The 26,956-nt window shown below is 39.5% G+C and overlaps 1 protein-coding gene across 1 annotated transcript in view; it reads left to right on the top strand.

The window, feature by feature from the left end:
* Positions 1-21,748, top strand: part of CERS3 (ceramide synthase 3) — a 121,565-nt gene extending 99,817 nt beyond the window's left edge. The window contains exon 11 of the mRNA XM_032623620.1: positions 21,371-21,748. Within this exon, the coding sequence (XP_032479511.1) occupies positions 21,371-21,535 (165 nt within the window). The 3' untranslated portion in view covers positions 21,536-21,748. The remainder of the gene's footprint in view (positions 1-21,370) is intronic.
* The last annotated feature ends 5,208 nt before the right edge of the window (positions 21,749-26,956 follow it).

Here is a 26,956-nt window from a genome sequence, read left to right as displayed (position 1 = left end):
GCTCAGACAGGACGGGTTTAAAGGAGCCGCTGATTTGGCGGCTCTGGCTCACTCAGGCTGGGGGGAGGGAGGGGTGCGGATGTGGGGCGAGCCTGCAGTGGCAGAGGCCGGCATGACGTTGAACCAGCCTGAGGCGCGCCGTGCGTTCTCCCGGGGAAGTCATCCCTGGATCCCAGGACCCTGGCAGTGGCGGGCTGCACAGGCTCCCCAGAAGGGTGGTGTGGATAGTGACCTGTGCTCGCACACAGGCTTCTTGGTGGCGGCAGCAGCAGCCTTAGCGTCTCATGCCTGTCTCTGGGTTCTGCGCTGATAGCCATGGCTCGCGCCCGTCTCCGGAGCTCCTTTAAGCAGCGCTCTTAATCCTCTCTCCTCACGCACCAGGAAACAAAGAGGGAAGAAAAAGTCTCTTGCCTCTTTGGTAGGTCCAGACTTTTCCCCCGACTCCCTCCCGGCCAGCTGTGGTGCACTAACCCCCTGCAGACTGTGTTCCCGCTTCCAACCCCAGTCCTCTCCCTGTGCTCCGACCGAAGCCTGAGCCTGGGCTCCCAGCCCCGTCTGCCCCGGCGCGGGAGCAGACAAGCCTCTCGGGCTGGTGAGTGCCGGTCGGCACTGATCCTCTGTGCGGGAATCTCTCCGCTTTGCCCCCCCTCACCCCTGTTGCTGTGCTGTCCTCCGCGGCTCCGAAGCTTCCCTCTCTGCCACCCGCAGTCTCTGCCCGGGAAGGGGCTTTCTAGTGTGTGGAAACTTTTCCTCCTTCACAGCTGCCTCCCACTGGTGCAGGTCCCGTCCCTATTCTTTTGTCTCTGTTTATTCTTTTTTCTTTTGCCCTATCCAAGTACGTGGGAGTTTCTTGCCTTTTTGGAGGTCTGAGGCCTTCTGCCAGTGTTCAGTAGGTGTTCTATAGGAGTTGGTCCATGTGTAGATGTATTTCTGGTGTATCTGTGGGGAGGAAGGTGATCTCCGCGTCTTACTCTTCCGCCATCTTCCCAATTCCTCCTCTTGGTGTGCTTTTATACTTGGGGTTTTTTGAGCTTCTTTAATCTGTGGGGTTTATAAATTTTCATCAAATTCAGATTTCAACAAAATTTTCAAAATTTCTTCTGTCTTTTCTTTTCTGTCTTCTTATAGGACTTCAATTACCTCTTTACTGGCCCACAAATCATTGATGTTCTATTCATTTTCAGTCTTTTTATTTCTGATTAGTTTCATTTTGAATATTTTCTATTGCTACATCTTCAATTTTTTTATCTTTTCTTTTACTGTGTCTAATCCACAGTTAAGCCTATCTAGTGTGTTTTAAAATTTCAGATATTGTATTTTTCATCTCTATAAATTACATTTGGTCATTTTTATATCTTCCATTTCTTTCATTATATTCATGTTTTTCTCTACCTCCTTGACTATATGGGGCTTATTTATTTATTTATTTACGGCTGCGTTGGGTCTTTGCCACTGTGCACTGGCCTTCTCCAGCTGTGGTGAGTGGGGGCTACTCTTCATTTTGGTGCACAGGCTTTTCATTGTGGTGACCTCTCCTGTTGTGGAGCACGGACTCTATGTGCGTGGGCTCCAGTAGTTGTGGCACGCGGGGTCAGTAGTTGTGGCTTGCAGGCTCTAGAGTGCAGGCTCAGCATTTGTGGCTCAAAGGCTTAGTTGCTCTGCAGCATGCGGGATCTTCCTGGACCAGGGCTCGAACCCATGTCCCCTGCATTGGGAGGTGGATTCTTAACCACTGCACTAACAGGGAAGTCCCTGGAGCATACTTATAATAATTATGTTAGCATCTTTGTTTGCTAATTCTGTCATCTCTGATAGTTCTGGGTCTGTTTCTATTGAATTTTCTCTGAGTTATGTGACATTTTCCAGCTTCTTTGCGAACCCAGTAATTTTTGATTGGATGCCAGACATTTTGAATTTACTATGTTAGATGCTGGATATTGTTGTATTCTTTCAAATAGTGCTTTTTTCAATGTAGTAAAACTAGTGTATTTTGGTTTTGTATGAAGTTAACTTACTTGTAATAAGTTTGATCCTTTCAAAGCCTGCTTTTATAAGCTTTGTGAAAATGAGAGTAGAATAGCCTTTAGTCTATGGCTATTAAGTGGAGTTCTTCATAGTATTCTCTTTGCTGTCCATGTACTAAGAGTTCTTTCTACTCTGGCTGGTGAGAAGACAACAAATGGCCAAGCCAATGTAGGTTCCAGGGGTTGTTTTGCCAACTCCTTTCTGGTAGTTCTTGGCCTGGCCTCCAGTAGTTTCCTCATACACATGCACAGATCAGTACTCAGCCAGAGACTGAAGGGGACTCCACTGCAGATCTCTGGAACTCACTCTCTGTGTAACTCCTTTTTTACCAGCCTTCTGCCCCATAAATTCTAGCTTCCTTGCCTTTGGTGAACTCTCTGTTTCCTCAACTCACTGGCACCACTGGGCTCTGTTTGGGGTCTTTGCTGTGCCTCAGCTTAGAAGCTTCCTCCAGGCAGTAACTGAGGCAGTTGAAGGGCTTCCCTTCTACATTTCCCTTTTCTTAGGAATCACAGTCCCAAGCAGCTTATTGAACAGTGTCTAAAAATTATTGTTTCATATATTTTATCCAGTTTTCTGTTTGTTTAACATGATAGAATAATCTATTCCCTATTTTTCTATAATAGCCAAAAGCAGAAGTCACAGTGTTTTATTTTCTAAATAACAACACTTAATATGCTTCCTGAGATGTCCTGTTTTATTTTTCAAACAAGTACAACTGTTTGGTGATTCCTTCTTTTTTCCTGATTTTTCTCTCTAGGTCAATGCTGTCCAATAAAAATATAATGTGAGCCACACACATACATAATGTTAGGTTATCTAGTAGTGTCATTTTAAAAATAATAAGAAACAGGTGAAAGTAATTTAATAATATATTCTATTTAACACAATACAAACAAAATATTATCATTTCAATTTTGCCTGATGTATATTTTGTCTGGTATGTATTTTAATCAGGGAAGGATTATAATCATTATTTAAAGCTAATATAGTGATTCAGCAATCAGTACAAACAAATCATTAATGAGATATTTTCATCCTTTTTTTCCATACTAAGTCCTTGAAATTCAGTGTCTATTTTACACTTACAGCATCTTTCAATTTGGACTGACCTTATTTCAGAAGGCACACGTGGTGAATGGGTGGCTACTACATTGGGTGTTACAGCTTCTAGCTCTAGACTAGCAATTCTGCTTCTCAACCACTGCATATGGGACAGGTGGCGGGATATGTTCTCATGTGTAATTTGTTCTCACGGGGTCCCTGGTGGTGTATTCAATTGTAACATGCTGGCTGTACCTACTACCCTTTCTTTCCACCCAAGAAAACTTTCCAGTTTGTGAGCAAGGGAGGAAGATACTATTCTCGGGATCTTTTTTTTTTTTTTTTTTTTAAGCCAATTCTTTGTCTTGTTTTTCATTCTTTTCTGCAGGTGCCTTACTTTGCTAATCCTATTTCCTTCTTTCCCTTCACTACTCATCTCCAGGTACCACTCTTCTCTGTATACCTGTTTCTCCCCCACAAGCTCTGCTTCTCCGAGGCTGACACTTGTATCTTGTACACGTTGGGGCCCCTTCTCTTTAGCAAGGGCTATGTACTTCCAGGTCATTTATGGCTTTACTTTCTGTTTCTGGGGGGATTTTGTCTGTGCTTCTTCTAAGTCCTGTACTCCCAGGCTGCTTGTTTTTCTAACCTCCTCTTCCCCCCACCCCCTTTCCCAGACACAAACTAGAGGGCTGTGGGAGCTAACTGGAATTTATAAATGTTTTCTTTTTTATCCAGATTCTCCTTTAAATCAGCACCAGTTTCTAGATATGGTCTGACTAATACAAAGTCAAGCAGTTTTGATGTCTCTTTCTGTGAAAACTATGCTGCCATCAATGCATCCTAGTTTTGCTTTGAGTTGCTGGTAGTTCACATTAGGTTGTTAATTCATATTGAGCTTGAAATTGATTAAAACCTCTAAGTCTTTTTCACATCAGCCAAGCCACATTTCTGCTCAGGATTGTATGTTGATGATTGTGACTTTTGTGGAAGTTATATTCCTTCTTGTTAAACTTCATTTTGCTTGACCAGCTTATCATTTAAGTCTTTTGTTTAAGAATGGGAGGGTTTCCCTGGTGGAACAGTGGTTGAGAGTCCGCCTGCCGATGCAGGGGACACGGCTTCGTGCCCCGGTTCGGGAGTATCCCACGTGCCGCGGAGCAGCTGGGCCTGTGAACCATGGCCGCTGAGCCTGCGCATCCAGAGCCTGCGCATCCAGAGCCTGTGCTCCACAATGGGAGAGGCCACAACAGTGAGAGGCCCGCGTACCGCAAAAAAAAAAAAAAAAAAAAAAAAAAGAATGGGAAAGCATGACATTTGGTGATGGGTGCCTAAACGTTTCAGAAGACCTTTTGTCTAAAAGGCCTATTAAAGAAATTCAGGATTATTCTATATAATCTAGTTCATGAAAAAGAGTCATTTTTTGGCTTGATATATATTTTAATCAGGAGAGGACTATAATCATATTTAAGACTAATGAAGAATAAGGTATTATTCTGGATCTCACACCCAAAAGATCTCCCAGGATTTCCACTTTTCGGTTCAGTTCAGCTTGTTACATACTGGCTATGTTAACTATAGCTTCACTAGAATGACCTTGTAGAGACTTAAAAATAATACTCACAGCCAGGTTCTAATTCAGACCAATTAAATCAGAATCTATGGGGACTAGACCCAGACACTGGGGTTTTTGACAGTCCTCTTCTTCCCCCAACATAAGTGATTCTACTCTGCCTCTCAGGTTAAGAGCCACTAGATCAAGTGGAGAAACCCAGCTGTGTGTGTGCGTGTGTGTGTGTATGTGTGTGTGTGTGTGTGTGTGTGTATGTATGTATGTGTCTTCTCTGTCCTACTCTGCACAAGTGTCCATGGACATCCCTCTGATTGCTGAGTCTGCTTTCTAAAAAGCAGAGATGGCTGCACTCTTCCCCACATCTGTAGAGTTCGCTGACATGACCTCAGCAAATACTCCCATCATGAAAATTTTAACAAGAGCAGTAGACTTCATGTTACATAGGGGTTCTATGCTGAAAAATCCTTATAAATAAAAAGTCAGACTGTTGAAACAGGCACCAAGCACTTTGAGATTCTTTACTTTCTAGAAAACCAGAATTCTCTAAATAGTACATTTCTCTGGAGAATTAAAGACATGAGTCATTACATAAAGTGAGACATACTGGTAATTTTATATTGCCTTTCTGGACTAAAAAGACTCATGACATACAGAGTCAAGGAAGTCAAAATTGTTTGCAATCATGGGATTTTAAAATGTGAAAGACCCTTAGGCACAGAAAGCAGCAATCTAGAGAGGGTCTGTGGCCTAAGCATCCACCTGCTGACTGCAGTGTGGTACCTGACTGTCAGCAGAGGCATCACCAGAGCTGGTGTGACATGCAGCCTTTCAGGCCGCACTAGATACTTTCTGAATGAGAATCTGTATTTTATCAAGAAACTTAGGTGATTCATATGCACATTAAAGTTTGAGAAGCACTGGTCTAGAAATTTCATATTACAGATAACTGATAGGAAATGTCCATATGTAGCCAAGTTTCAAAGAATCCAATTTAAATTTAATGCAGCTCCTTTGAGGAGAAAAAAAAGGGGAAAACTGTTTTTTTCTGTGACCTTGTCAACTTGGGTAATAAGAACTAATATGACAAAAAGGAATGTATTTTGACAGTAGTTCAGAAAATTAAACTCTGACTGAATGCACTTTCTTTTTCATACAGTTAAAGCTAAAATTTTCTTTCAAAACAGCATAAAGTGCTTATTATATTGTCCTTTGTTTCATTGCCAACTGTGGATTTAGATGTGGAGCCATTCAAAAAGCAGTGGGATATTATGAGTCATTCACGACCTCCTGGGCTTTTGACATTACTGTAAAGCCACAGATTTCCGAGCGCAGAGTTCAGTTAAGGCATTTCAAAAGCACAGCTCTGCAATTTTATTGAAACCATGGTTGCAGATGTCATTCCCAGAGTGTATGGAAGTGCTGTGGCAGAGATTATTTGTAATTTTATCCTATTAACATATTTTTTCTCATTGTCAAAGTTTATTTTGTTTGGTAATCCTTGCAATAATTTTTGAGGACTGCAGACCAGGGCCAGCTACTTACTTTCACTAATAGGCAAATCATGATTAATTCATAAAAGTATATATATTCTGGAATCTAAAAATATAAGAAAAATTACACAAAAAATAAAACTAAAAGCATAGACATCATCAGGGCTTGACTTTAAATTTATTGTACTCACTTTTTTTTTGGTGGATATGAAAGTGGTAAGTTGTGTATTAATTGAGTGATGCTGGTTGTGTTACACACATAATCCAGTGTAAGGCGGTGGCTGTGGATGGGAATATGTTCTCATAAGACACGCAGGATAGTGAAGGGTTTTGGTGCCATGTCATATGAGGATAAACTGAAGAAAATAAGAATATTTAGCTTGAAGAGGGGTTAATTTCAGCATTTGAAGGAAGTACACAGATCCCTTTTGGATAAGGAGGAAGATTTTAGCACCATATGAAAAAAGAAGCAGGTAATGAATTACTGGAAATGTACAAGCAGGAGAATGTACATCTTTTGCTCTGGTTGTTAAGAAAGGCATATCAGCATCAAGTAGAAATTAGATTAGATGAGCTTAAAAGTCCCTCCAAACCTGGAGGCCTTTGGGCACCATTCTTTCTTATGTAATTGCCCCTCTACATTTCAAATGCTACCACTCCAATCCAAGCCACTGGCATTTCTCTTCTGGTCTATGACCACAGCCTCCTAAGTGCTCCACCTTTGACCACCCTGGATTCTGTTTCCATACAGCAACAGAGAACACTGTTATATATAAACCAGTTTCCACAGAAAGCAGATTTCTGAGGATAGGCACCTTGTCTTTTTTTGTCACATGTATTCCCAATACTTCAAACAGTGCTACACAGCGGTTTCCATTTGGACTTAGAAGTAACTTGGAACTTTTTACCATGACCTATTAAATCTGTAATCTGGTCCATGCTTACTCCCTGACCTCATCTTAGGTCATGCTCCATCTTTCTTACCATGTTTTAGCTGCACTGGCCTTTCTAATTCCTGAGCATGCCACTCATCTCAGGGCCTTTGTACATACTGTGTCTTCTTCTTGAAATGCCTACCCCATCTTCCCTGACCACTCCTCCTTAACCTTCAGATTACAACCTTTGAGTTCCATTTCCTTAGCAAGGCCTTCCTTCCTTCCCATCCATCTAAGTGAGATCCCCAATTTACATATCATGGTATTCTCTGCTTCCTAACACTTACAAATATGTGGTTGAATATTGTTATATATTTGATACCTTAGGGTTTGGCTCTTTGAATAGAGTATAAGTTATTTGAAGACAGAAACCATTATATCCCCAAAGTCTTACACAATGCACAGGGGCTCAAGAAATGTTTTTTGAATCAGTGGTTCTCACCTGGGGTGGTTTTGCTCCCCGCCTTGCCCCCTGGGACATTTGGTAATCTCTGGAGACAATTTTGGTGGTCACAACTGACATCTAGTGCACAGAGACCAGGAATACTTACTACTAGCCCTTCTACAATGGGCAGAACAGTCCCCACAGAATAAACTGGCTGAGATCCCTGGAATAAATGAGTAAACTCCTCTCTCTTTTAGTTGATTTCACTTTGTGGTTGGTGTTGATCTCAAATTATTCCTTGCTTTCCCACCTGACAGTGTCATCCTATACAGAGAGAAGTTAGGTTTATGCAAGAACAGCCAAACACACTATTTCTTGAGGAGCCAAGCTCTCCATAATTATCTGTTTAGCATTTCTTCAGGTGTTGGCAGTTTAAAATTACTCAAGTGAGTAATTTTAACACAAATGGTTGCCAGCCATCTCCTTTAGAAATAAGACACCTGCATTTGGAAAGTTCTGATGGATTGAGAGAATGAGACTGTAGCTAATTGTTCAGGTGTAACTGAGAGAAAATTATGACTTTGATGGCACTACACCTTTCTGTTCCTGCATGGCTTTGTACAGTGTGGGTTGAGAAGGACATTGCGGGTGAGGCAGTGTGGACTGTGCCGAACACTCGTTCCTCATTCATTCTAATTCACTTAGTGACCAGTTCTCTCTCCTTACTTTTCACCTCTTTAACCTCGCTGAATGTTGGGTCTAAGCCAGCAGAGCCATTCATGTCCTGGAGGGAGCCAGTTCTCACCTCCTGCCCTGCACACACACATTTCTCTCCTAGGGGCTGCAAGGCTTCTCATCTTTAGTTCAAGCCCCTGCATTTATGAGGAAGTCTTCTAAGGTTGCTACTTAAGGAAACATTTCATTCCGCTCTGTAGTCATTCTAGGACACTGCTTCCCAGCTTCCTTACCTCAGGCACTGAAGAAATTGATATTTGTACAGCACACTGGGGGAAAATGACAGGACTACCCAAAGCAGGAGACTGGGGCTCTCCTAGTTGCCCCAAGGCCTGAGAGAATTAATATCTCAGCATATCTTTTAACCCTTTCCTGGCACATCAGTTGGGAAACACTGGTGTAGAAAAGCCCCACTATACTATGGCTGCTCAGCTATAAGCCAGTTATGTGTTTCCTTTTGAAAGTTGGCTGGTGGATTGGAGTTGTCTAAAAGCAAATCTTATTTCTCTATCCCTAGAGAGAGGCAGGCACGATATTTTTTAATTTTCCTTATTCAGAAATCTTGCCAACAACAGTAGTCTGGCTCCTCTGAGCTGTGGAAGCAGCACTGTCCGGCAGGAGCTGTCTGCAGTGGCCATCGCAAGTCTTGCAAGGCAGTACTGCAGGGCACTGTAGGTCAGCAAGGGTCTTTCAGGACCCAAACCTGTGTGACTGCATCTTAGAGGGCCCTCAGACTCTGAGGTCCTAGGCAGGGACTCACCAACAGAACAGTTCAGCTCAGAGTCTGGATGTGACCACAGATATTAGATGTAACTTGGAAACCACTAAGACAGGAGCTCAGGGATCTGTGTCAAAGAGTCACTCTGAATGCGATAAGCTAGGAAACAAGATCTCCCATAAAGGACAGGACTGAAGATGACCTGGCAGTTTTGCCTGGAGCAGCTGTGTGGATGGTAGTGCCATGTGCTGAAATACGAAGGCCAGAGAAGGTGGTGTAAACGGAGCCTCGAATCTGACAAGGCCTTAGGCAGCTGAGAGGAGATGGTCTGAAGCCTGGAAGAAAGGTCCACGCTGGGATACAAATTTGGGATCACCTGCATTCGGATGGGATTTAAGATTCCCATCTTGTGGTATTAGATTCTTTCATTCACTTGCTCATCAAATATACACTGAGTGCTTGCTGAGTGCTGGTGACATCACCTAAGAGAAACTAGAGGAGGAAGATGGCACATTCCAGTATATTCTACCCCATCCTTTCTCCCTCCCTCTGCAGAAGGGAAGCTGATGTCCTTCCACCCATGCTTTTATATGCTTATTATGTTTGGATATAGCCACAATTAAAGCATTGCTTTTTTGTTTTTAAACTTTACATAAATGGTATGATTTAGTTTATATAATTGTACAACTTGTTTTCTTCACTCATTATGACATTATTCATATTGACAAATATTACTGTGGACCAGTGTACTTACCTCCTGTATAGTATCCATCACAGAATAGTCCACAGTCTACATATCCTCCTGTTTACATCTTTATATATGTCTCCTGGTGGCACATATGGGAGTTTCTCTATAAGTAGAATTCCTGAGTCAAGTTTACCAGATGCTGCCAAACAATTTGTCAAAGTATATGGGAGTCTCTCTTGCCCCACATCCTCACCAATTTTCGGTACCACCAGATATTTTAATATTTACCAGTTTGATGAATAAGAGATTTTATCTCATTTTAATTTGCATTACTAAGCTTGAGCATTTCGTATAGTTGATTAGTCAATAGTTGTCTCTTCTGTGAATCATCTGTTTATATCCTTTGTCTGCTTTTCTGTCACATTGGATTTTTTTCCTTCTTAATGGTGCATATGAATTCTTTGTTGGATGCTAATATTTGAAACAAACTTTAACATTTTGTTGTTAATACACATTTTTCTGGGCTATATATTCATACTTAATCTTCTGTCTTTCCATGGTTATTTCCTAAGTGTTGCTTACATAAATCCTAATTATTTTTTTTCAAAATGGTTTTGTATATCTTTGCCCAGTTAAAGTTGTGGAATTTGCAGGCTGTTGAATCTAAAGCTGCATCTAAAGGATGCCAAATGTGTAGAAAATACACTAATTTTAATGGTTTTAATCCCCAAAGCAAAGTACATTCATGAAATCAAATCATTTTCTACATCACAAGTTGGTGATTACCACAGAGCCTTTTACATTTATTTTAAATTTACTTTTAGGTAATATAGAGAATATGAAAGAAATCCATGCATTTTTATCAAGAGCCACATAGCGTAATCTGAGCTCTTCTCCACCAAGCTGAGTCAGTGAGCTGAGTGGGTTCAAGTCCTGTAGTTTTTATCTCTTCTGGAAAATGAATCTGCCCGACCAGATACTCTCCAGAGTCCATCTCTCCCTAAAACTTACTTTTTCTCCTAGAAGCTCATTTTTTAAAGCCTGTAAGCCTTAGCAAAGTGAAATAATTTCTTAAGGAAATTAGGTACATTGATAGCAGCAAGTGTAATGAAAATAAAAACCATCAGTGGAAAGTACAATATATTTTATACCGGTGAGTTGGGACAGTTTAAAAAACAACCTTTGAGTCCAGTTCTGAAGTTCAAGAGAAGAGGCATTCTATGTATACAGACCAGTCACAAAAATTGGGAACCATGAGTAAGCCGGTTTTAGGGCATGTTTTCGATACTGCTTTGACTTGCACTCATGACTGCAGGGAGCCGGGACAGTGACCTTGGTCCTGTACTCTGTGTCTGAGAGATTTGACACCAGCCAAAGTGAATTACTGTGTGATATTACAGGTTCAAGCATTTTTTCACAAGCCCCCCACCAAAAAAAAAGGGTCAATAGGAGAAGTTGGAAGTGTGTCCATTGCTTTAAGATACTCCCGTGCTTGGGTGAATGAGTCTTTGAATGTGGTTCAGTTAAGCTCTGTGCCCCTGCTCCTGGAACATGCCCTTCAAAGGGAATGTTGGCTTCAACCGACTTTAATCTGGGGAAGATCATTTTGGTCCCAGTTTCAGGGTTTCTGTTTCTCCTAGCGTATGGGATGCTTTCAGACTGATTGCTCGCCTTCCTTCATAGTGACTGTGACTTCAACCCCATCCTCTGAATGCGTGTCTTCTCTGCCCTCCTGGAGTGCCAGGCTGATGACATTTGCCAATACTGGTGCCATTAGTGATGTGGGGGTTCCAAAGCCCTCGTTAAGACCAGTTAGTTACAAGGTCTCTCTTCCATAAGTAACTTGTTCTTCATTCCCTTCACCATCATTTTGTGTAACTGAAGGGAGTTGCTGGGGAGAGGAAGGAGATACTTTTAAAAGACATTGCAGAAATTATATTCATGCATTTCCATTTGTGGAATGAATAATATTGCCAATAATGTATTCTAGAGGGCCCAGGTCATTTCTGGAAAATGTCCAGTTGAATATTAGATATCTTTTCTAATTCTATAAAGAAAGTTATCTAAAGTTATCAGAATAGTAATATGCTGTCTGTAGTGGCACTGCTAACCCTTCACCAAGGGCAGCTGGTGGGCAGGTAACAGTAAGCATGTGTGCTGCAATATGCTTGGCATGTGTGAGAACTGTGCATCTGGTGGCTGCAGCCCTTGGTTCCCTTCGCTCTTCAAAGAAGGGTTTAGATCCTTCTTTTTTGCATGGATTTTCTTGGGCCCTTAATGATTTGTGGGAGGGTTCCGGGCCAACAAGTGGCACGAGACCAGTTCTACAAGCCCAGGGACAACTAAGAAGTAGGAAAGTAAGGGGCACTCGTGTGCAGAGAAAAAGCAAAGGGAAGGTCAATACAAGAAAAGAAGCTGGCTGATTCCAAGGGAGAGACTCACTGCTGCTGGTGCAAGCAGAGTCTTGGCATCCCATCAAAGCAGACAGGTAGAGTTCTAGAAAACACTGTGGCTTGACCTTTAGCAGGTGTTTAGATTTTGTTCCCCTAGAGCAAGGTTGACTTGTTTTTGATTTTTATTAAGTATTGTAATTACTGGAAAGGATTTACCATTGTGAAAAGGTACTTTGCAGAATACGGATTGTGATTTATATCTTAAACTTTTCTGATTTCAGCTGATTAGCAAAGCCTTATTTTTTCTAGCACACCTTAGCCAGTGTTTTTCAAACTGTAGGTTGCAGATCATTAATAGGTTGCCAAATCAGTTTTGTACATCATTTTTAAAATGGAATAGAATAGAATAAAGCATGCCAGTGTTTGTCTCACCCCGTGGGTGCCCTGTCTCTCCAAGTATTCCAGCAGGGGTTTGTAGAGCACTGTGTTTTGAGGTGTCTAAGTTTTGATAGGGTTTTCACCCTGTCTGCCTCTCGTAGCTGTGTGGCCTTGAAAAAGTTACTTAACCCCTCTAAGCCTCATTTTCCTCTCCTTTAAAGTAAATAGAATAGGTCCTATGTCCTAGGGTTGCTGTGAGGAGGAAACGGTATTGTTCATACTAACTGCTTAGTTCAGTGCCTGGCACATGGACATTTATAGCGTGGATAGTGCCTTCATTTATAATTGCCAAATCTTGGAAGCAACCAAGGTGTCCTCCAATAGGTCAGTAGATGCATACCTGTGGTATGCACATCCGAACAATGGAATATTCTTCAGCAATAAAAAGAAATGACGGGCTTCCCTGGTGGCGCAGTGGTTGAGAGTCCGCCTGCTGATGCAGGGGACACGGGTTCATGCCCCGGTCTGGGAAGATCCCACATGCCGCGGAGCGGCTGGGCCCATGAGCCATGGCCGTTGAGCCCGCGCATCCGGAACCTGTGCTCCACAACAGGAGAGGCCACAACAGTGAGAGGCCCACATACCGCAAAAAAAAAAAAAAAAATAGAAATGAGCTATTAAGCCATGAAAAACCATGGAGGAACCCTACATGCTTATTACTAAGTGAAAGAAGCTAATCTTCAAAGTTAAATACTATATGATTCCAACTACAAGACATTCTGGAAAAGACAAAACTATGGTGACAATAAAAAGGTCAGTAAATGCCAGGGCTTGGGAGGGAGGGAGGGATGAACAGGAAGAGCACAGAGGATTTTTAGGACAGTGGAAAAAAAGCCCTTTAAGGGTGTCATTGCTGTTATTGTTATATTACAGATAGCATATACAAGATGAAATTGTATAATATGAGGTTTTATTAATATTTTTGAATACCATTCAATTTCCAATTTGCATTATTCAAGTTTTTATAGTGTGCAACCACCTATACATCTATCTAACAAACTCTTACTACCAGGAAATCCTTTCTGAGCTTGATTCATCATCAAGGACAGTGGTTCTCCAACCTGTTGGACCCACACCCTCTTCACTAGCCTGAAATTAAATTCCTAGGTAATATCACTCACCTAAAAGCATAATTTCAAAAAGCAATATAATGCCACAACATAATAAAAAAGAAATAAGATGAAAGACATTTCTGATAAAATATGCATTTCGTGTGTAACGTGTACATGACTGCCCTAGAGAATGTAATGAAGTTGGCAGATGCTGTGCTTGCTTATATGGAGACTCAGCATGAGTGGGGCAGCTGCAAGTGCAGACTGACACAGCCTCAAATGCCACTGGTAGGGTTGCCATCAGTGACATGGCTTTCTGAAATTGTGAAGTTCTGAACAAAATGAAGTATAGTCTTCCTTGGATTTATGTACATAGTTGCAGTCCTGAAAAGTTGAGAATATATTAAAACCATGCAAGAATTCCTGTGCTTGAATGTACAATGGAATTAGATTCTAGGCTTGGATAATTACAAATGCAGGTCTGGCAGGACATTAGGGTGTCATGCACATTGTAAGGTATGCGGCATCCCTAGCCAATGCTCATTAAAAGTCAGTAGTGCTCCCCAACCTTTATGACTGTGAGGATGTCATACATTTCTAAAAGCCTGAATATGGTCCAGGCCCTCTTCTCAGAGGTGAAGGTGCTGGAGGATGTGGCTTCAAGCTATGGGGAGCATCCTCCAGGATGAATTTATTTCTCAGCTAAAGCAGCTATTCAAGTCCTGGAGAAAGGGGTGGGAAGACGCTAGTATGCCTTTCTGGGGAGAAATTAGTTTCTTTGTTTTGATTCAGATTTCCCCTTGTTCCCTACAAAAACTTTTTGAGGAAAGAAAAGGAGAGCCAAGAGGCACCATCCATGAAAGCAAACGTCAGCCAAGCATGGCCCTTCCCTGAAAGACTCCGTCTGCAGGGGGAGCATTCTGATCCTGGCTCCCAGCAAATCATGGAGAGGCTGTGTTTCTCTGTTGCATCTTAACTGATGAGATGCCAAGTTTATTCCTCAGTGTTTACAGTGAGCCTTGTTTATTTTGGGACCCTTTCTGTGTTGTTGTGAAAAGAGCAGAACATACAGAAAAGAGCCTATGAAGTTATATTTCTGTGATTAAGACAGCAGAATGTGTGTACGTTGTTGTTGATGTTGTTGTTTAAGCCGTGTTTGCATGAAGCTTGTATGCAAGGAAGTATTTTGTTACATATACCCCAAGAATCTCCAGAGGTGGTCAGTTTTAGTCTTCAGGTCACAAAAAGGGAAAACTCTTATGGTTATGGATGTCATCTTGGAAAATGATGCGTGAGGAAACAGCCTCCACCTTCCATAGTTTTTTTCTTTTCTAGGCTGGGTTTTATAGAGATGTTTCTGAACTGGCTTAGAGGGTCAGGGGTCAGATCCAACACTGGCCTTGCAGAGAGCTTGAGTTCTTGGTATTGTTTTAATAGTTCACACCATCATTATCTTTTGCAATGAAGTCTGATCTGCAGCAATTCCATCTGCATTCATTGGGACAGTGTTATTCTAGGAGTTTTCCTCACAAAATTCCTTTCAGAACACTGTAAAGAAGAGGAGAAACATATTACTCTTAATTAAGAACTGTCCTTGAAGGAATTCCTGCATAAAGAAAATAGGAAACATCCTATTCCCAACAATAAAAATATCCTGACAACCAAAATGCCCACATGAGCAATACTTTACTTAGCAGATGTTTATTGGGAAAACTATAGTGTTTGCGTTCTAAAAAGAAATACATTTAAGTTTTATTTTTAAACTTATCATCAGTGAAATTTATTTTTTCCTGTTGGTGTACAGTTCTGTGAATTTTAACACAAGTGTAGATTTGTGTAGCCATCACTACAATCTGGATACAGAATAATTCTGTCACCCCAATAACTCCTCCCTCCACCCCAGCTCTTGGCAGCCACTTATCTGTTCACCATCCCTACAGTTTAGTCTTTTTAAGAATGTCATGAAAACTACATCAGTATGTCTTTTGGTAGGTATAATTGTTTTACAATGTTGTGTTAGTTTTTTTTGGGGGGGGATAGTAGTTGTTTTACAGTGTTGTGTTAGTTTCTACTATACAGTGAAGTGATGCAGAGTTCCCCGTGTTATACAACAGGTTCTCTTTAGTTATCTATTTTATACGTATTAGTGTATATATGTCAGTCTCAATCTCCCAATTCATCCCACCTCCCTTTCTGACTGGTGTGAGGTGAACCTCATTGTAGGTTTGATTTGCATTTCTCTAATAATTAGTGATGTTGAGAATCTTTTCATGTGCTTCTTGGCCATCTGTATGTCTTCTCTGGAGAAATGTCTATTTAGGTCTTCCACCCATTTTTGGATTGGGTTGGGTTTTGGTTTTATTTTTGATACTGAGCTGCATGAGCTGTTTGTATATTTTGGAGATTAATCCTTTGTCCATTGATTCATTTGCAAATATTTTCTCCCATTCTGAGGGTTGTCTTCATCTTGTTTATGGTTTCCTTTGCTATGCAAAAGCTTTTAAGTTTCCTTAGGTCCCATTTGTTTATTTTTGTTTTTATTTCTATTACTCTACAAGATGGGTCAAAAAAGATCTTGGGGCTTCCCTGTGTGGCGCAGTGGTTGAGAGTCCGCCTGCCGATGCAGGGGACACGGGTCTGTACTACAGGGCTACAGTAATCAGTAATCACGGGTCTGGGAAGATCCCACATGCCACAGAGCGGCTGGGCCCGTGAGTCATAGCCGCTGAGCCTGCGCGTCTGGAGCCTGTGCTCCACAACGGGAGAGGCCACAACAGTGAGAGGCCCGCGTAACGCAAAAAAAAAAAAAAAAAAGATCTTGCTGTGATTTATGTCATAGAGTGTTCTTCCTATGTTTTCCTCTAAGAGTTTTATAGTGTCTGGTCTTACATTTAGGTCTTTAATCCATTTGGAGTTTAGTTTTGTGTATGGTGTTAGGGAGTGTTCTAATTTAAGTCTTTTACACGTAGCTGTCCAGTTTGCCCAGCACCACTTATTGAAGAGACTGTCTTTTCTCCATTGTATATCCTTGCCTCCTTTGTCATAGATTAGTTGACCATAGGTGCATGGGTTTATCTCTGGACTGTCTATCCTGTTCCATTGATCTATATTTCTGTTTTTGTGCCAGTATCATACTGTCTTGATTACTGTAGCCCTGTAGTACAGTCTGAAGTCAGGGAGCCTGATTCCTCCAGCCCCATTTTTTTTTTTTTTCTCAAGATTGCTTAGGCTATTCAGGGTCTCTTTTGTCTTCATACAGATTTTAAGATTTTTTTTGTTCTAGTTCTGTGAAAAATGTCATTGGTAATTTGATAGGGATTGCACTGAATCTGTAGATTTCTTTGGGTAGTATAGTCATTTTCACAATATTGATTCTTCCAACCCAAGAACATGGTATATCTCTCCATCTGTTTGTGTCATCTTTGATTTATTTCATCAGTTTCTTATAGTTTTCTGAGTACAGGTCTTTTACCTCCTTAAGTAGGTTTATTCCTAGTTATTTTATTCTTTTTGTTGCAATGGTGAATGGGATTGTTTCCTTAATTTCTCTTTCTTACCTTTTGTTGTTAGTGTATAGTAATGCAAGAGATTTCTGTGCATTAATTTTGTATACTGCAACTTTACCAAATTCATTGATTAGCTTTAGTAGTTTTCTGGTGGCATCTTTAGGTTCTTCTATGTGGAGTATCATGTCATCTGTAAACATGACGTATTTGTATTCCAATTTGTATTCCTTTTATTTCTTTTTCTTCTCTGATTGCCATGGCTAGGACTTCCAATACTATGTTGAATAATAGTGGTGAGAGCAGACATCCTTGTCTTGTTCCTGATCTTAGAGGAAATGCTTTCAGTTTTTCACCATTGAGAATGATGTTTGCTGTGGGTTTGTCATATATGGCCTTTATTATGTTGAGGTAGGTTCCCTCTATGCCCACTTTCTGGAGAGTTTTTATTATAAATGGGTGTTGAATTTTGTCAAAAGCTTTTTCTGCATCTATTGAGACAATCATATGGTTTTTATTCTTCAGTTTGTTAATATGGTGTATCACATTGATTGATCTGTGTATATTGAAGATTCCTTGCATCCCTGGGGTAAATCCCACTTGATCATGGTGTATGACCCTTTTAATATGTTGTTGGATTCTGTTTGCTAGTATTTTGTTGAGGATTTTTGCATATATTTTCATCAGTGATATTGGTCTGTAATTTTCTTTTTTTGTGATATCTTTGTCTGGTTTTCGTATCCAGGTGATGGTGGCCTCATAGTATGAGTCTGGGAGTGTTCCTTCCTCTGCAATTTTTTGGAATAGTTTGAGAAGGATGGTGTTAGATCTCCTCTAAATGTTTGATAGAATTCACCTGTGAAGCCATCTGGTCTTGGGCTTTTGTTTGTTGGAAGGGTAGGTAACCTTTTGAAACAAACTTTTTTTCACTTAACATAATGCTTTTGAGATTCATCCAACTTCTTATAAATGTCAGTAGTTTGTACGTATTTATTGGTAAGTAGTATTCCATTGTATGGATGTACCATTCATTTACTTCTTGAAGAACATTTGGGTTGCTTACAATTTTGGGCAATTATGAATAGAGCTTTTATAAACATTTGTTTTTGTGTGAATATAAATTTTCATTTCTCTAGTGTAGATACTCAGGGGTAGGAATGCTGAGACATACAGTATATGTATGTTTGCCTTTATAAGTAAAAACTGTTTCCAAAGTGTCTATACCATTTTGCATTTCCATCAGCAGTGTATAAGAATTCCTTCCAGTTACTCTTCATCCTTGGTATTCTCAGGATTTTTAATTTTAGCTATTCTTATGATAGTTTTATCTAATCATGATTTTAATTTGCATTTTCCTAATGACTAATGATGTAGAATATCTTTTCATATGTTTATTTGACATCCTATATCCTCCTAGAAGTGTGTATTTTTAAATATTTTCCCATTTTTTAAATGTTTTTCCTTATTGTTGAGTTTTGAGAATTCTTTATTATCCATACTAGTTGGATATGGGATTTGTAATTACTATCTCCCAGTTTGTAACCTGTCTTTGTATTCTCTAAATAGTATCTTTCTTTTTTTTTTTTTAAAATAGTACCTTTCATAGAGCAAAAGTTTTTAATTTTGATGCAGTACAGTTTATCATTTTTTTATGGAGTATGCTTTTTGTGTCTTGTCTAAGAACTCGTTATGCAACCCAAGGTCATAGGTTTTCTTCTAAAAGTTTTATAGTTTTATATTTTGCATTTAGATCTACAATTCATTTTGTGTTAACATATGTGTAAGGTTAAAATTTACTTTTTTGCCTATGGATTTCTCCTTGCTCCAGCACCATTTGTTGAAAAGACTATCCTTTCTCCATTAAATTGCTTTTGCACCTTTGTCAAAACTCAATTGGCAGTATTTGTGTGGGTGTATTTCTAGATTCTCTATTCTGTTCCATTGATCTATTTGTTTACCCCTTTGCTAATACCATCCAGTCTTGATTACTATAACTTTATAGTAAAGTCTTAAAATTGGGTAGTTCAAGTTTTCCAATTTTATTCTTCTTTTGCATAATTGCTTTAGCTATTCTAGTTCCTTTGCCTCTCCATATAGATTTTAGAATTAGCTTGTCTATATCTATAAGAAATCTTGCTAAGATTTTAATGGTATTATGTGGAATCTGTAGATCAATATGGGGATAATTAACATTTTTACTGTATTGAAACTTCCAAGCCATGAACATAGTATGTCTCTTTAGTTATTTAGATCTTCAATTTCTTTCTTCAGAGTTTTGTAGGTTTTACATGCAGATACTATACATGCTTTGTTACATTTGTACCTAAGTGTTTTACTTTTTGAAACTATTGTAAATGTTACTGACTTTTAAATTTCTGTTTTAGTTGGACATTGCTAGTCATGTTAGTTTACTATGGCTGCCATAACAAATTACTACAAACTTGGTGGCTTAAAAAAACAGAAATTTACTCTCTTACAGTTCTGGAGGTCAGAAGTCTACAATCAGTTTTGAGCAGAAATCAAAGTGTGGCAGATCTGTGTTCCCTTCACACACAGCAGGGAATCTGTTCTTTGCCTCTTCCAACTTCTGGTGGCTGCCAGCATTCCTTGGCTTGTAGCTACATCACTTCAATCTCTACCTCTGTCTTCATATTGCCTTTCCTCTGTGTTGACTCCCCTCTGCCTCTCTTAGAAAGACACATGTGATGGCATTGAGTGGCCACCTGGATAGTCCATGATAATCTCTCATCTCAAAATCCTTAATTTAATTAATAATATCTGCAAAAAACTTTACCAGGTAAGGTAACATTCACAGATTCCAGAAATTAGGACCTAATATTTTTGAGGACATTTTTTAGCCTACTACATTAGTGTCTAGAAATCAAGATTGTGTGTGTGTGTATGTGTGTGTGTGTGTGTGAGAGAGAGAGAGAGAGAGAGAGAGAGAAAGAGACAGAGAGAGAAAGAAAAAGACAGAGAGACAGAGACAAAGAGAGAGAGAAAGAGATTTTATGTGTTGACCTTTTATCCTGCAGCCTTAGTACTAAACTCACATATTAATTCTAGAAGTTTTTTGGTTGATTCTTTGGTATTTTGTACATAAATAATAGAGACACTTTTATTTCTTTCTTCCCAATTTGTATGAATTTTATTTCTTTTTCTTGCCTTAGTTCATTGACTAGGATTTCCAGTACAATGTGAATAGGAATGGTGAAAGTGAACATCCTTGCCTTATTCCTATTCTTAGGGGGAAAGCATTCAGTTATTCACCATTAAGTATGATGTTAGCTTCTATTCCTTCTTTGTAGAGAAGTTTTACAATTTTTTTTTATCATGAATGGATGTTGAATTTTGTCATATGATTTTTCTGCATCAATTGATATAATCATTTTTTCCCTTCTTTAGATTATTAATATGATGGATTACATTCATTGATTTCCAAATATTGAACCAGCTTTGCATTACTGGGACAAACCCCACTTTATCATAGTATAATTTTTTTATACATTCCTGGTTTTGATTTGGAATATTTTATTAAGGATTTTAATGTCTATGTTCATTAAAGATATTGCTCTGTAGCTGTATTTTCTTATACTGTCTGTCTGGTTTTGGTATCAGGGTAATTCTGGCCTCATAAAATAAATTGGGATGTGATCCCTCCTCTTTTTTCTAGAAGAGATTGTGGAGATTTGGTGTTATTTCTTCTTTATACATTTCATGGAATTTGCCAGTGAAACCATTTGTGCCTGATATTCTTTTTCAGAAGATTTTAAACTACATATTTAATTTTTTTTCATAGTTTTAAGACTACTCAGATTATCTCTGTTTTCAATTTTATTGATTTCTCATCTCTGTTATCTCCTTCCTTTTGCTCATTTTGGGCTTATTTTGCTTTTCTTTCTTTTTTTTTTTCCTAGTTTCGTAAGTTGGAAGCTCATATTATTACAGACGTTTCTTCTTTTCTAACATAAACATTTAATGGTATACATTTCCTTTTAAACACTGTTTTAACTACACTGAAGAAAATGTGATGCGTTTTAATCTTAATTCAAAATGTTTTCTAGTATCCCTTGAGACTTACTCTTTTGATCCACTGATTATTTATAAGGGTGTTGATTAATTTCCAAGTGTTCTGAAATTTTCCCATTATTTTTTTATATTGATTTCTAGCTTAATTCCATTAGGACCTGAAACATACTTTGCATAATTTTGATTCTTTAAGTTTGTTAAGGTTTATTTTATGATCCATGATATGTTCTATGTTGGTGGTTTGAATATTGTGTTTTCTCTGAAGGGAGCCATATCTCTAAACTGAGCCCATTTGTTTGCTTATTCACTCAAGAGTCTTTCTGGAAGGTTGCCACTCACAGCCCATTGTTTCTTTTGTCTAGAATATCCAGGATGTGAGAAGTGATGATGAGGATGAGTATGAAGAGGAAGAGGTTGAGGAAGAGAAGAAGAAGGAAGAAGCCACCAAAGGCAAAGAGACAGACGATTTGAAGAATGGCCTTGGGGCCAACAGGCACCTCATTCCCAATGGTCAGCATGGCTGTTAGCTTGAAGCCCGCATAGCTCCTGGCACACAGTGCACTGCAAGGGCTGCTGGGAGCTGGAAGTGCTCCCTCCTCCATTGCTGTGGCCTCAGGACCCACAGGGACCACAGATTTTGCCCTTCCCTCTTTCTAACCAGCACCTTCCCCCCCACCAAGATGTATTTAACAAAATGTTAATTTGTGTTAAAATGTTAAATATAAGCATCCCCATGGATTTTACTGGAGTTAGGACTCAGATTTCAAAGATTTCTCCTGAGAACCCTTCCACTTCTAATTGTTCTATTCATGAATTTAGACGTTTGGAGCCCATTTTGTTGTAGGCCTTCCCCTTCCCACCTTGCCTGTCCTCAGGATACTTTGGAAAGTGCTAAGTCAACCCACTTTTTCCAGGTGCGTTTGGCCACAGAGAGCAGCTCATTTCCCAAAAATGAGCTAGAGGTGGCAATGGAATGGTGGTGGCAGGACCAAACCAGGGGGCCAAGCTTCCAGGGCTCACGGATCCCTTTCTGCCATGGGCAGTGTTTAAACCTTCCATGCCGTGTGCTTCGTCTCTCCGATGGGAATAACCAGACCTGCCCTGCCCCCTCACAGGGTTGGAATAAGGATCAAATGAGATAATAATGGAAGTGAGAGTGCATACTGTAGGCTATGGTGTTGCTGTTACCTGACCCTCTATTCACTGTGATCACAGTCCTGTTTGGGAGAGAAGCCTGGTGAAACTTGGCACTGAACAGGCCTGAACAAAAGGCACAGTCTTGAAGAATTCCTTTTAAATGTGTCTGGAAATACCTAAACATGCAAATACCCAGAAAGCTGTTTCCAGTTTATCTGGTAACTATTTATTTGTTAGCTTCCCAAAGGTAATTCTCAAATCCCCCAGGTTCTCGTCCCTCAGGTTCCATGGCCAAGGGGAGGGAGTTTGGGCCCCATTCCTTCTTGTCCTTTGCTGATTTCTCATTTCCTCTCTGAAAGGGATGCTTCCCTGCTGTGGCCCTGAACCCCTCCTTCAGGCTAGCAGAGCTACCCAGCAGGCCATAGGGTCTACCTGGGGGCCTCTCTGGTGGCACTGGACCCAAGTCATGTTGTTCCCCTAGCCACTATCACCCAGGAAGCCCAGTTTCTGGGGCATGTGTTTGAGCTCCTGATCAAAGGAGGTCTTGGAAAAACAAAGAGACTCTGTACTTTAAACCCCTGCTCTCCAACCCAATCAGAGTGCATAACAGTAAAGCAGAACAAAACAAAGGGCTGGAAAACACTCCTGAGAATGTCCAAGGACAGGTGCTTGAGTCAGTGTCAGCTCCTGGGGCTGCCTTACCTCTCTGGGAGGACAGGTAGGGGCTGGAGGGTCAGTAGCCACCTCTTGACCCCCACAGGGATACATCTCCTGAGGCCAGCATGCAGGGCAGACCTCAGAGACTTTCTCAGGTTACTAACTGAGGAGAGGCAGAGCCTTGTAGAGGAAGAGCCTGAGCAAAATGTGCAACTTTTCCCCACCCAATCTCTTATATTTTGGGGTCACATTTTTCATCTCATCCTGTTTTGCTCAGGGCCCGTATTATAAAGCCAAGTAAGTGGAAGCTAAGACTGTGGGGACTAGTAAAACCCACACAGACTCCACCAATGGGGGCTGCAGCCTCTGGAGCACAAAGGACACTGTATACAGTAAAGGTGTCTGCTTTTTTTTTTTTTCCAGTAAAAAGATGTTTTTAAAACCTTCAGGCTAAACAAAAACAAAAAACTTCAAAATTCTTTCACAACACAATCTCTTTTTGAGAAATTGTTAGAACAACAGAAAAACATGTGTCAGGTTTCTCTGCATAATATTTGCATCTATGAGTACAATAACATTATATACGTAATGTATATTATAAATCTCAAATGCGTCCAGTCACTTTAGGGCGTAGCTGTTGAATTAATATTTATATTATTTTTTTTTGGTGAAAGATCACACTAAGATATTATTTTTATGTTCCAGTTAACAGTTTTTTCCTTGATTTATTTTGGTCTTGTCTCTGTACCAAATAACTTCTTGCTTTAGGTAAAAAAAGTGTTTAGTTGTTGCTCTATCCTCCAGTTCTTTCTTTTTTTCTTATTTGAACATTGAAGGTAAAATTGATATGCCAATTTCAACTATGTGATACAGCTGGAAGCACTAAACTATCTCTTAAGAGGTAGAGATGCATATTTTGTAACATTTTTAGGGCTTTTGTGGTTAATTTTAAGGGTAACCTGTCTTTCTACAGGAAACAAGAGCTCATAGTATATACCAGATGACTTTATAAAAATGTAGTCCACCATGCCACCAGTAATATTGTAATGGTAATGACTTACAATAAGACAGAGACAGAGCCCAGCATGTGTGGTGATTTAGATTCAGTACATTGTTTGGCTTCTTAGAGATCATTACTAGTCCTATTGAGTGGCGGAAACAAAGATTTGCCAGTCCTCTAGAAACACCCTGCAGGGAATCAGGGGGAGCAGTGAGGAGAACAGAGCCAAGTTAGGACATTAGGGCTGCTGGCCTTGGGGTACCAGACACCAGAGAGGAGAGGTAACAGGTCAGGCCTGACTGGGCTGAGTCTCTTGGCTGTGCACAGTGTAGACAGACAGATGCTTGTGGGCTGGAGACTAACCTGGGCCACAGCACCTTAGCCCTGTAGCAGGCCCTGTAGAAGTGCTAAGTGAGGGGCATGGTCCTAAAGATATTTTCTCAGCCCCCTTTTATATACCTACCTTTCAAAGGTGGAGGAGGAAATAGGGTCTATTGATGGTTCAACTGGCTGTCCATCAGAATTACCTATTGAGCTTAAAACACACCTTGCCTGTTGCCTGCTCCATATTTAGATTAAGTACTTCTGGAATAAGAAAAAGGAATTTGCATTTTAACCAAGTCCAGGTGCTTCTGAAGAGCAGTCAGGACTCTGTGTGACCCCACTTGGTTTTATTCCTACTAGCAGTTTTATATGCTAATAAATGAGAATATACAATGATGCAGAATATTTACTCCAAAATAAATTCAAATAAAATAATAAAGTAGAATAGGAAACTTGAGAGCAGTCAAGACAAATAGAAAACATTGTAAGAGTTTTACACTGGTTAGTACAATGGCAGTACTAATTACCAAATCCAAATTTATAGGTAATTGCATCCAGTGTAAGAACAGAGTACCAGATCAGATTTTTTAAAACTCCAACTATAGGCTACTTACTAGAGATATGCTATAAATATATGCAAAAAGAAATGTTGAAAGTAAAAGGAGGGATAAAGGTATACCATGCAAACTCTATCCCCAAAAAGCTGACATAGCTATTCTAATATCAGACAAAGGCAAGAAGAGCTAGTGGGTATTAAGAGGAATGTTTCATAACAGTGAAAGGGATCAGTCCACCAGGAAAATATTTAAAAATTAAATCTGTATACACTGAATAATATGCCTTTAAAATATATAAAGAAAAATTTTACAGAATTAAAAGGTCAAATTTTTACAGAATTAAAAGGTCAAATTGACTTTGATTACAAAGTCAAATTGTGTTTGGGTGGTTTTAACACACCATTCAGTATCTGATAGAAACAGCCAACCAAAAAGCAATAAGAATACAGAAGATTTGAACAATGAAATGAACAAAATTGGCCCAGATGACATATGTAGAGAGAGCACTGTACCCAACAAATGCAGGCACACATTCTTTTCAGGTGCATGTGAACATTTACCCAAATTAACCACATGATAGGCCTTAAAACAAATCCCAAAACATTTCAAAGGTTTTAAATCATACAGAGTATGATCACTGATCACAGTGAAATTAGACAAGAAAAATCACCTATTTTTAAGTTAAGTAATGCACTTCTAAATGTAGCAAAGAAGCAATCACAATGGAAATAAAACATTTTTAAATGAATTATAATAAAAAATAATGAAAAGTATGTGGGGTTCAACTAGTGACAAATTTAGAGGAAATTTTATAATATTAAAAGCTTTTAGGGGCTTCCCTGGTGGCGCAGTGGTTGAGAATCCACCTGCCAATGCAGAGGACATGGGTTCGAGCCCTGGTCTGGGAAGATCCCACATGCCGCGGAGCAACTGGGTCCGTGAGCCACAACTACTGAGCCTGCGCGTCTGGAGCCTGTGCTCCGCAACAAGAGAGGCCGCGACAGTGAGAGGCCTGCACACTGCGATGAAGAGTGGCCCCCCGCTCGCCACAACTAGAGAAAGCCCTCGCACAGAAACGAAGACCCAACACAGCCAAAAAATAAATAAATAAATGTCTCAAAAAAAGTAAAAAGGGAAATTAATAAAATAGAAAACAAACATATAATAGAGAATATCACAAAACCAAAAGTTGGTTCTTTAAAAGAAAACAATTCATAAAGCAAGACTGATCAAGAAAGACACAAATAACTAATATTAGGAATGAAAAGGATCTGTCACTATAGATCAAACAAAGAACAAATAATAGGAGAATATCATGAGCAACTTTATGTCAATAGATTTGAAGATGTAAATAAAATGTGTAAGTTCCTAGAAAAATACAGCTTGTCAAAATGGGCACAAGAAGAAACAGATATCTAAATAGCCTTCTATACAAAACAATTAAATCTGATATTTTAAAATATGTCCCCCCTTAAAAAAATCTTTAGGCCCAGATGGCTTATACAGTGAATTCTTCCAATATTTAAGGAAGAATTAACAGAATTATTACACAAACTTTTCCAGAGAAAAAAGGAAGGAACACTTCACATTTGTTTTACAAGGCTAGCATAATCTTGATACTAAAATCTGACAAGAGTATTAGGAGAAAAAGACCCAACAAGTATAGGCTAAGTCATTCATAAACAGAGGTGCAAATTTTCTAAACAAAAGCAAACTGAATTCAGCAATATGTAAAGAAGACAGTGCATAGCAAACAAGTTGGGTTTCTTTCAGGAGCATGTTGTTGATATACTATTTCAAAATCAATGTTATTAACCATTTTAAGAGAATAAAGGAAAACCCAAATCTTCCAAAGCCTTATCTAAAATTCAACCTCCATTCATTAAAAAAAAAAAAAAAACTCACAGAAAAGTAGGAAGGAATTTCCTTTATCTGATAATAGCATCTTCAAAAAGTGTAAAGCCAGTATCATATAATGCTATAATGGTGAGATATTGAGTTTTATCCCCTGGGATTATCACTGAGACAGAAATGTCCACTATCTTCAAGGAGGCCCATCATCCTGAATATATTCAACATTGTATTTTTCATCCCAGCCAGTATAATATTTAATAAATAAATAAAAATTACAAAGCTCAAAAGGAAATAATTGTTACTACAAATGTAAATGCAAAAAATCCCCACACATTGTATGTGTGTGTAAATTTATACAGAAATGCCAAGGATTAAGACTGGCTAAGACAATTATCTGTAAAGGAACATAATAATGAATC

This window comes from Phocoena sinus, chromosome 2 (assembly GCF_008692025.1).
Source record: "Phocoena sinus isolate mPhoSin1 chromosome 2, mPhoSin1.pri, whole genome shotgun sequence".
NCBI lineage: Eukaryota > Metazoa > Chordata > Mammalia > Artiodactyla > Phocoenidae > Phocoena > Phocoena sinus.
Note: the sequence above shows the minus strand (reverse complement) of the source record. Positions and strands in the feature narration are given on the sequence as shown.